This window comes from Saprolegnia parasitica, assembly GCF_000151545.1.
Source record: "Saprolegnia parasitica CBS 223.65 unplaced genomic scaffold supercont2.205, whole genome shotgun sequence".
NCBI lineage: Eukaryota > Oomycota > Saprolegniomycetes > Saprolegniales > Saprolegniaceae > Saprolegnia > Saprolegnia parasitica.
This window is the reverse complement of record NW_012156599.1, coordinates 1-11375: the sequence shown is the minus strand read 5'-3', so window position 1 is coordinate 11375 and position 11375 is coordinate 1. Positions and strand designations below refer to the sequence as shown.

Sequence of the window (11375 nt, the reverse complement as noted above, 5' to 3'; positions counted from 1 at the left end):
TTGATGCACACAGCTCTGTGCCCAAATGTCGAGCGCCAAGCGAAAGAGACTGTTGGCTGTCGCGACGGCGTCGTCGGGCGGTTGAGATTGAGAGAGCCACGGACAACCGCGAATGATGACGATGTGACACGGTGTGGGATCGTTGGGCGCCGTGGTACTCGTGTTCGTGGAGCAGCGAACCGAGTCTCGTTGTTTCGATTTTTGGCTCTGGATGCGCTGATGCACTTCGCTGACCACAAACGATAGGGACGATCGGCGTGCTGTGAGTCGCGGCTGACGCACAATATTGTCGGCGGTCATCTTGACATATTTGTGCCGAACGTAGGGTCGGCGTAATGGTCGGTCGCTGTTGGATCGGTCTTTGAGCCAGTACGTGGGTGGAATTGCCGTCGACACATCACCAATCACAGGCAGTGGAGTTTGTCCGACAAAGCTCTACAAAAGCATTATGAACGACAAGATTGAGCAGGTGTGTTGTGTACCTCAATATGACTAAACCACAAGGTTCGTAGCGCATGTAAACGACAAAGCGGCGCATGCTCCGGGCCATGCGCCAGCCGCCGTAGCTCCTCCAACAACGGCAAGTGGTCTGTCTTCACGATGCGATTCGGGTTGGCGTACAGCGCGGCGACGGCACCAACCAACTGGATCGTTGGCGATTCGTCCTTGAGTAGCTCAACGATCGAGACGTTGGGAATGTGAAACAAGCGCGCGCGGCGCTCATTGATCATCCATGCAGCGACACCGACAAGTGGCAGCGGTACAAGTGTCCAGAGCAGTGTTGAGAGACTGGCGTCGGTCGTCAAGACTCCAATGGAAGCGAGCGTCGTGTAGATTGCACTTGAGAAGGCGAGCACGCGAATGTTGTTGGGACTGCCTCCGCTGCCAATGCACTAGTACATCAACATGAATATTGTCATGAGAAAAGTGTACACAAGCATGAGCCAAGTACCGGCTGGGTGCGGTACGAGTACTCGAGGAGAAAGCTCCAGACGACGAGGAGACCAATAAGGAGGCCGATGATCTCATTGCGGCTGGCGTCCATATTGCTGGCGAGAATCAGTGCGATTGGGCACACTACACCATGGGTTGTTAGTATGGTGAAGTATACTACCATACATGTGTACGTGTTCGGGCCATGACGATGAAAAATTGGTAGCTCGGCTGAAAACGAAAATCCATGGTCGTCGCCCGCGGCTCGACGTGCATCTTGTGGTGCAGCGCGCCGCAATAGAGCAAGACGAACGAGATCAGTCCGAGCGCCTACACACATAGTCTGTTGAGACGAGTTCTATTTCGTACACAAAGTAGCCTACCCAAAAGTAGCCAAAGTGGTCGACGCAGTCGCAGACAATCCCGCCCGGCAACGCAACGTGCTCGACGTCTACTGGGCACGTGCCGAGCCGGAGAAACGTCGCGACCATCGGAATGTACAGCAAATCCAATGCCAGCGGGTGGACAATGCGCTCAAGAAATATGTGACCTAGGCGGCAATTCACACAAAAATCTGTGTACAAGCAGCTATCAGCGTACATGGCTTGAACGGATGAAAGACCAGCATGGCGATACCACCGAAAAGGGTCATCGCCACGTTACCGGCCTACACATAGAATATGAGACACGCCACTAGCCTCTCGTCATCGGACCTCGCCGGCAAACTGGATGCTTGAATAGATCGTCTCGAGCGCATGCAGATGTCCCGTGACGCGAAACGCTAGCTCCAGCGGCGCGAGAATGAATTCGGCGGCCTCGACCCACATGGCCAAGAGTCGCACGGCGCGCTGAAAACGTTGTTGTCGCAACGACCGGTACGTGCGCTGCGAGAGAGCGATCGCAACGCCTAGATACGACACGTGTTCGATACCGGAACATCAGTGGATCTAGGTTGCACCTTGCGCAATGGGTTCGTGGACACGGGCGGCGTCGCTCCGGAAAAGACCGTGGAGCGCGGCGTGGCGCCGGAGCATGCCGACACCGAGAAGCACCCAGAGGCATAAGCAAAGAAAAATGGGTGCGAGACGTAGCCAGCCGTAGCCGCAATCATCCCAGTGATGCACTGCACACGCGACCATGTCGTCGACTTTGCCGTCGGCAAAACAGCGCGGGTGCATGGCTACTGAGGATAGAAAGAGCGGATGTGGGATGTCACGCGCCTACGAAAACCGTTTGGCGCCAAAAATAGACAACGTGATCAACATGGCGGCACTGGTTGCGTACTGATCATTATTGTAACCGGTATGGTTCGGTTTTAATTCACATGGCTTCTTTGCTCAGGGGAAAAAGGGCGCAAGGTCTGCACTACCGCTGCACCCCGGGTGAGGCGTGGCGGGTTGCTTAGCGGAGATCGAAAACTAGAATGCTAGGCTCTTCCGACCAGTCGTTGGTTTCGCTGAGCCGCCTTCTCTTGAAAAGACCGTTTTGACTTTTTGCAGGCGCGAAACACCCAATTCCTGTTGGAATGCATGCGACGGAATTTATTTTTTGTTCATTGAAAAACCGAGAAAAATTAGCGCAACAAGATGGAAATTGAACCCCACTTGTAGTAGTTGCTTGTAGGAATTTATATAGCATGCTGCAGGTCGGGCCAATCGACCTGCACTTCAAGGTGATTAATCAATTGGCACGTGGAATGATCGAATGAAGCGAGACAACGACAGGTACTCGACGGCGAAGCACCACACGTACATACCCGCAACTTCAATGCGAAGCACAGGGCACTAAGAGCATCTCCATCCGACATCATATATCCTCTTTTTGCGGAGGGCTGTGATAGGTGGATCCTACTACTAGTATGAGTTGCTATCGCTACCCGTCCGTCCTATGCAAGCGGCACATACCGGATAAATTCGATTTAACCGGTTTCGCGCATTTGTGTAAACTCACTTGCGTGCGCACATCACATTGGTTTTAGCCCCCATACTAGACACTGGCACGAGTTCTCGCTCGGCGACGACGACGACAAGCTCGTACACGAGGTGTTCTAACGACCAAACAAGATTTCGTCCCAAAACTGAGCCGCTCTCCTGTCGGCGCCTTTAACCGAGCTGGTGCTCACCGCCTCCTCTGATGTTCAGACCCCCCGACGGCATAATTTTGCCCCAGATATCTCGAGCTATTTTTTAAAGTTGACCGACTAATGTTACCATTCAGAATTCATTCCGGCGATGAGAGCGTCTTTTCCTTGTAAAATAGAGGCAATGCTTCTGTGGCTTCTATACTTCTTGTGGCCACGTCTATCTGCAGCCCGTCGACTACCTCCAGATCTTATCCGCGCTCTGCATGGTCGGATCCACCAAGCACATCATCGATGCTACCCACAGTTTGTACAACGCGACGCTCGACAAGGTCACACCCGTGAGTCTCTGGCTCGAACACCCGGGATGCGTCAACCACTTTGCCTTTGCACTCAAAGTTCAAAGTCAAACAACTGTGACCAAGTGCGCCTCGATATTGGCGCTGATCGTGGAATGTGCCAAGACGACGCAGGCACCACCGCGGCGCTGGACGCCGGCAGCGATCGAGAGCGTCGAGGTGGCGCTGGCCGCCTGGCCGCACGTGTACCGGATCAGTGACTGTCTCGAGCGTGTCTACACGTACCTCTTTGAGATGCAACCAGTGCCGCCAAAACCGAAGCCGACCTTACGCAGCTTGCACGGAATTATAGCTAGTGCTGTGCGTCAGTCCAAGTGCCACAGCGCCTCGCCAACGAATGTCAAACCACATGACGACTCGGCGCCCTTGACGACAGACGTCAACGACGGGCTCCAGCCGTTGGTGTCGCCGGGCGGCAGTTCGCATCGTGAGACGCCATCGAGTAAGAGGCTAAGCTTTGCGCAGGCGGCCAGGCTTGCCCGCAGCCACAACTCGGTGCATCCACTTCCATCCGAATCCTCTCGGCGGCAGGTAGAACCAATGGCGTGTGATATCGTCGAGACGCCGACACCGACCGCGGTCACGCCGATATCTAGTCCGACCACGCCCGTTTCTGCGGCAGCGGTCTCTAGCGACGGCAGCTCGATCAAACTACCGCCATCGGCGGAGACGTGCGCCGGAAACAAAAGTGGTCCCGAGCAACGATCGGTGACAATCGTTCGTCAGGAAACCAAGGTGGGGTCCTTCGTTGCAGCCTCTGGCATTGCAAAGGCCATTGACGCAACCAGCGACGTGTCGCTTCAGCCTGCCGCGATGCACACGAGCCCTATGAAAGCGTCGGCACCACGTCAACCGAGACGAGCCAGCGTCGGGGCTGGTCTAGAAAACACACCGTCGGTTTTGGTTGGTGTGACCAAGATGGAAGTCCTCTCAGCTGCCAAACTACGACGCACCGAACGCACACACTTTGTTCAGATCTTGCAGCGCGCTTACGACCTCCAGTCGTCGGCCGAAGCACGTACCAAGCCGTGCGACGCCATCGAGCGCGCCGTCGAGCTCTACCGTTCACCACGCGAGTGCGCGCTGCGCGATTACATTGAAACGACACTCGACCCGGCGATTCGCACATTCTTTGAGCACTACATGGCCACTCGCGCGACTGCGCAGGCGTCCAAGTGGTGGCATCGTCTGAAAACGCGATGAGTCTCACACCAATAGGAGAAATAGTACATGAATTCGCTTTGCATTTGTACGTGAAACTTGATGACCAGCATCGAAGTGTATGAACCGAGGGGGAGGTGAACGCTGCCTCGGTGATTTGGCGCGCGTGGAGCACCCAAGATGAGCCAGGTTGCCGGCTTGGCTGACAGACTGAGCTAGCCAGCTAGTGCAGCCCGGCATGGCGCGACGAATGCTCCGGACTGCTGAGCGGAAAATACCGAGTCCATTTGAAGTGAAGGGCAGTAGCCGGTACCTGTTCGTCGTTTGCCTTCAAGCACTTGCAGCGAGAACGACGATACGAACCAGGTTCAAGGCATCTGAGCTGGCTGGTGATTTGTTGACGATTAAACAATCGCCCGCAAAGAGTTGATCTAGCTGAAAATGATGGCACACGTCTGGCATACTACTGTCGCGTACTAGTACGTGGCGGCAACGACATCAGTTACATGTCATAGAAATAGTGCATAACATGACGTGCCGGATCATATTTTTCTGGGACCTTATGCGTCTCAGAGACCTCATGCGCTGGCGCTGGCGCCCTCGCTTGTCGGATCCTTGGACATAATATATTGTCTGCTACTCCGCCAAGTACCTTTCGCCACAGTGGATCGCGCATATCGATGAAAAAGATTGTTGGCTCGACGAAGACGGTGTCCGGCAAATGCCTACTTTTCGAACCGCATGACTGCGCTCCATCTCGAACGCTGACACCTTCATCCTTGCATCTTCAATGCAGAGAGGGTCAATAAAAAAGCTGTCTCGTGAATGCAGTATTGGTACGTTGGTTTTTTTACTCTTATGTCTGATGGATGCGCCCGTCGGCACACGAGCCTTGAGGCGCAGTTCTTGCGAGTTTTTAGGTAATACAATTTAATTCCAACCAGATTTCATCGGGTGATTGGCTTGCAGAGTCAATTTCAGTGAATTCGAAGCAGCCACGCTGCGACATCGATGTAATTTTGGGTCGTTTGCGATGCGAAAGAGAAATCATGGTCAGGAATCAATGAATGGTCAGAATATTCGCATCGAAACACGTCGCAAGAATATTATTATCGCTCACCGGCAAAATATTCTTGCAACGTGTTTCGACCAGATGCCACTGCCGGCCAATCCCCGTGCGATATTTAAATAACCCATGTGTAAGAGCTTTAAATACAATCGTATTCCCCCTCCCAGTTCCTATTTTCGTCCACATGCCCCAGTGCTTTACATCCGACAAGGCTGGTGAGGGTCTATGCACCATCGCAGACTGGAGTCTCTGTGAATACGGCTGGCTGCGTCTCGCGCCCGTGTGTCTCAACCTCCTCGTTTGGATCGTCCTCGGTGTGTACATGTTTTCGCGCAACGGAGCGCTCCATGGCCTCTTTCGCAGCGATGCGAATTCAGTTCATGACCACGTTGCCCAAGGTTCGTTCTAAATAAACGATCTTACTGCGGCCTACGAGTGTCGTAGGTATCGCGATCGCTTTATCCCTGCGCAAATACCGGTCGTTGCGGCAGCAGCGATTTCAACGTGCGGTTCGGCTGCTAGCTATGTGGGCCGAGCTGCCCGAGTTTACGCTCGTATCGTTGGGCCTTGCGTTTCGCATCACAGGCTCCGTGTTTCAATTGAAATACGTCTTGTTTGCCTTTAGCTTGACGCGCGAGGTTCGTCTCACGTAATGATGAGAACTCATTTCTTATAATTAGGCGACCGATGCGCTGCTAGCCTTTTCGTGGGGCGGGCTATTGCTTCTCTTGTATAGCATCAAGCAATGTACAATATTCCCACATACAAATAGCGAGAACGTGTGCATCCCCGTAGGCAGCGCCGTCCGAAGCCGACTGGTCCAGCCACTCGCATTCGACTTGTTTTATATCCCAATGGTCGCGACATTTCTTCGCTTCGGAACGTGCCCCATGGGCATCGAGCACGTTGCGCTGCCTGGCGGGTTTGTCCGCGACTGCGTCGACCGCTTTGGCTACTTTTGGGTTGCTTCGATGCACTATATGGAGTCCAGTTGTGCGTCAATTCACGACGACTGTGTTTAGGCGCTCGGACTGATCTCATTCGTTTTGCACTATTGCGGCGCGCTGCACCACAAAATGCACGTTGAGCCGCTGGCGACGACGATGGACTTTCGTTTTCAGCCGAGTTACCAGTTTTTCATCGTCATGGCCCGGACACGTAGTAGCCCGTTCGATACTACATGACCCATGTAGCCTGGCTTGTGTAGTCTGCCCAATCGTATCGATTCTCGCCAGCAACGTGGACGCCAGCCGCAATGAGACCATCGGCCTCCATACTGGTCTCCTCGTCGTTTGGGGCTTTCTCCTCGAGTACTCGTACCGCACCCAGCCGGTACTTGGCTCATGCTTTTGTACATTTTTCTCATGACAATATTGATGTTGATGTACTAGTGCATTGGCAGCGGAAGCAGTCCCAACAACATTCGCGTGCTCGCCTTCTCAAGTGCAATCTACACGACGCTCGCGTCTATTGGTGTCGTGACGACCGACGCCAGTCTCTCAACACTGCTCTGGACACTTGTACCGCTGCCACTCATTGGCGGCGCTGCGTGGAAGATCAATGAGCGCCGCGCGCGCTTGTTTCATATTCCCAACGTCTCGATCGTTCAGCTACTCAAGGACGAATCGCCGAGGATCCAGTTGGTCGGCGCCGTCGCCGCGCTGTACGCCAACCCGAATCGCATCGTGAAGACAGACCACATGCCGTTGCTGGAGGAGCTACGGCGGCTGGCGCATGGCCCTGAGCATGCGCCGCTTTGTCGTTTGCATGCGCTACGAACCTTGTGGTTTAGTCACATCGAGGTATACACAGCTGTTCTACCATGTGTCGCCTATGTCGTGAATAATGCTTTTGTAGAGCTTTGTCGCACAAGCTCCACTGCCTGTAATTGGTGACGTGTCGACGGCAATTCCGCTAAACTATTGGCTCAAGGATCGGGCCAATGGCGACCGACCGCCCCGTCAGCACATTTTGCGACCACGAAGTAACAAGCTATCGAGTGCGACACTCGCATTGGTCGTCGAACAGCGGGTGGGCAGACGTCAGTCGTCGCTTCCTATGTTTTTAGCGAGTATTGCGCGCAGCAACTACAGCGGGGCGTCCCGTCAGAACATGGGTCCCTCTAGAGGTCCCTCTGTCCATCACATTTCGACACATACAGCAGCCAGAACAATACCACTATGCAGCGTCGTCAACGTTCGAGGCAGTCTCTGGATCTCTCACACTCAACCGCCCGACGACGCCATCACGGCAGCCAACAGTCTCTTTCGCTTGGCTCTTGACATTTGGGCACAGAGCTGTGCGCATCAAGATCGCGTCGGCATGCGTGAATGCGCGCTCTTCCTTCTCCAGTGGTACCGCACCGGCCACCTCTATCTCCAGCCCGTCGTCTACCTCCAGATCTTATCCGCACTCTGCATGGTCGGATCCACCAAGCACATCATCGATGCTACTCACAGTTTGTACAACGCGACGCTCGACAAGGTCACACCCGTGAGTCTCTGGCTCGAGCACCCGGGGTGCGTCAACCACTTTGTCTTTGCACTCAAAGTGCAAAGTCGGACGACTGTGACCAAGTGTGCCTCGATATTGGCGCTGATCATGGACTGTGCCAAGACGACGCAGGCACCACCGCGGCGCTGGACGCCGGTAGCGATCGAGAGCGTCGAGGTGGCGCTGGCCGCCTGGCCGCACGTGTACCGGATCAGCGACTGTCTCGAGCGCGTGTACACGTACCTCTTTGAGATTCACCCGACGACTGCACGACTGGATTTCGCACCGTTGAAACAAGTATTGAGAAGCTGTCCAACCGCCCTGACGCTCACTGGTGCGTCTGCGTTGAGGCGGGAGGCGGTGGTACCAGCCGGGGCCCCGCAACGACACAAGGCATTGTCGCCCCAGTACTCGGCCGTCAGCTTAGAGGCTGAGCCATCGACTGCACGAATGGGTCTCGCTCCGTTGAAACAAGTATTGCGCAGCTACCAAAGCGTCTTGGCACTCACTGGCGAGTCTGCGTTGAGGCGCGAGGCGGTGGCACCGGCCGAGGCCTCGCAACGACCATTTGTTTCGTCGCGTCCACGGCGATGGTCGGCAGTCAGTCCGGCGCCCGAGCCACCAGCGCAACGCAAAGTGACAAGTACGGTCGTGCACAGCGCGACGGGTAGGCGACGACGAAGCAGTGTCACCGAGCAATTGGCGTCGGTCAGGTTGATGCCACTTCGACTAAATGCGTCGGTGGGGACGTTGGGTATTCGGTCTCGACAGTCGCCGCTGCGGACCCAGCCACCTGAGATGACGCCGGCCGTTGTCAAGCTCGAGGTCCTCGCTGCCGTGGACCGACGGCGGTCGCAGCGCGAGAAGTTCATCGAGATTCTTGCCAGTGCCTACGACTTGCACGCGACGGCTCGACTTGAAAGCGTGCAGTTTGGTTTCACCGACGTGATCCAAAAGGCCATCGATCTATACAACGCGTCGCTCGAGTGCGCGATCCACGACTTTGTCGAGACGGCGCTGGACCCGGCCATCTACGACTTCTTTGCGCCACACGTGTCAGGGTATGTAGCGCTCGCGCCGGCGCAGCGTAGGTTACCGTGGTGGCGACGGTAGTCGCCGCCTCTCGCGCTGCTTGTACTTGGCATGAACACCACTTAAATAAATGGAAATGGGTGTTGTACGATGTTATTACAAGCAAAACGGAGGCCCATGGCCCGTCCAAGACCACGAGAAAGCACGTGCGGGTTGGCAGGGCTACCGACTCGTTACCAGTATGACACGCAGACGGCGGGCACCATCATGCCGTCTTTTACCCAGCGCAGTGCTTGATGTCTCTTCATCCTATCGATATGGCGATCGCACACTTTCCATGTGCAATCCTGTGTGCCATATTGCACAGATGCGGGTTGGCGCCGGCGGCACGCAGGTGCGTCGCGCAATCAGTCTGGATGTGGCGTGCATACTACATGCCGCGCTGTGTCTTTGTCCTTGTATTGGAGGTCGATCGACTGAGTTATCAAGAAGCCCCACAGCAATCATAATTCGGTCTTGAAATAGATTACCTGTACGGTTTTGTACGTGGCGTTGTGCCCCATGCCCCCCAGGTGCTTCACTGGCGATGGCGGTTCTTGCACCATCGCGGACTGGAATCAATGTGGCTGGAATTGGCTACGCCTGGTCCCTGTCTGTCTCTACCTCATCGTGTGGATCGCCCTGGGGCTGTACATGCTTCGGCGCAACGGAGCACTTCATGGTCTCTTTCGAAGGGATGCCACGTCCGTTCACGACCATATCGCCCAAGGTGCGTTCTGCAACAACGATCGAGCTAGTACCTAACAGCGTCACACTAGGCATCGCGATCGCACTCTCGCAGCGCAAATACCGGTCGCTGCGGCAACAACAGTTCCAGCGCGCGATGCGGCTGTTAGCCATGTGGGCAGAGCTTCCCGAGTTTGCCCTCGTGCCGCTGGGTCTTGCGTTCCGGATTACGGGTTCGGTGGTCGAACTGAAGTACCTCTTCAGTGTCTTCAACTTCAAGCACGAGGTAAATGCCTTGTAGTGTAACTAGACGAGAAGACTCGTATCATGTAGGTGGCCGACGTCCTCCTCGCCTTTTCGTGCGGCGGGTTGATGCTTCTCACGCACAGTGCCAAGCGATGTACTGTCAATTCTCAGGCGTATCTACTGTAGCGTCACAAATCGCGTAGGCAGCGACCTTCGCCAGCGACTGCTGCAGCCACTGACTTACGATTTGTTTTATATCCCAATCGTTGCGACCTTTCTTCGCTTTGGGACGTGCCCAATAGACGTCGAGCACGTTGCGTTGCCCGGCGGGTTTGTCTGCGACTGCATCGACCGCTTTGGCTACTTTTGGGTTGCCCCGATGCACTCCATGGAGTCTAGTTATGACATGTATGTACTGACGGAGACTGTGTGTAGGCGCTTGGACTGATCTCGTTCGCCTTGCACTATTGCGGTGCGCTGCACCACAAGATGAATGTCGAGCCGCGGGCGACGACCATGGACTTTCGTTTTCAGCCGAGCTACCAGTTTTTCATCGTCATGGCCCGGACACGTACACTACTCATTCATTCGTGTTATGCATTTAGCAAATGTGGCTATCTAGTCAGTCCGATCATGTCGATTCTCGCCAGCAATATGGACGCCAGCCGCAATAAGACGATCGGCCTCCTTACTGGTCTCCTCGTCGTTTGGGGCTTTCTCCTCGAGTACTCGTACCGCACCCAGCCGGTACTTCGCCCATGCATTTCTTTTCTCATGGCAATATTGATGCCGATGTACATTTTTTACTAGTGCATTGGCAGCGGAAGCGTCCCCAACAACATTCGCATGCTCGCCTTCTCAAGTGCAATTTACACGACGCTCGCGTCCATTGGAGTCTTGACGACCGACGCCAGTCTCTCAACATTGCTCTGGACACTTGTGCCGCTGCCACTTGTCGGTGTCGCTGCGTGGAAGATCAATGAGCGCCGCGCGCGCTTGTTTCACATTCCCAACGTCTCGATCGTTGAGCTACTCAAGGACGAATCGCCGAGGATCCAGTTGGTCGGTGCCGTCGCCGCACTGTACGCCAACCCGATTCGCATCGTGGAGACAGACCACGAACCGTTGCTGGAGGAGCTACGGCGGCTGACGCATGGCCCGGTGCATGCGCCGCTTTGTCGTTTGCATGCGCTACGAACCTTGTGGTTTAGTCACATCGAGGTATACGCAACTGTCAATTTTTCAATGGTCGGTATTGATGTTAATCTTTGTAGAG

General features: G+C 55.0%; 2 protein-coding genes across 2 annotated transcripts; one reads left to right on the top strand and one right to left on the bottom strand.

The window, feature by feature from the left end:
- Positions 1-1110: 1110 nt before the first annotated feature.
- SPRG_15889 (hypothetical protein) lies at positions 1111-2072 on the bottom strand (the record flags this gene model as incomplete). Its single annotated transcript, XM_012355095.1, has 5 exons — positions 1111-1263; positions 1317-1483; positions 1534-1600; positions 1647-1840; positions 1892-2072. 5 exons carry the CDS (start codon positions 2070-2072, stop codon positions 1111-1113), a joined length of 762 nt encoding a protein of 253 aa, XP_012210485.1.
- Positions 2073-8893: 6821 nt separating this feature from the next.
- SPRG_15887 (hypothetical protein) lies at positions 8894-9208 on the top strand (the record flags this gene model as incomplete). The annotated part of the gene is made up of 2 exons (XM_012355094.1): positions 8894-9156; positions 9187-9208. The coding sequence occupies 2 exons, from the start codon at positions 8894-8896 to the stop codon at positions 9206-9208; spliced, it is 285 nt and encodes a 94-aa protein (XP_012210484.1).
- Positions 9209-11375: the final 2167 nt, after the last annotated feature.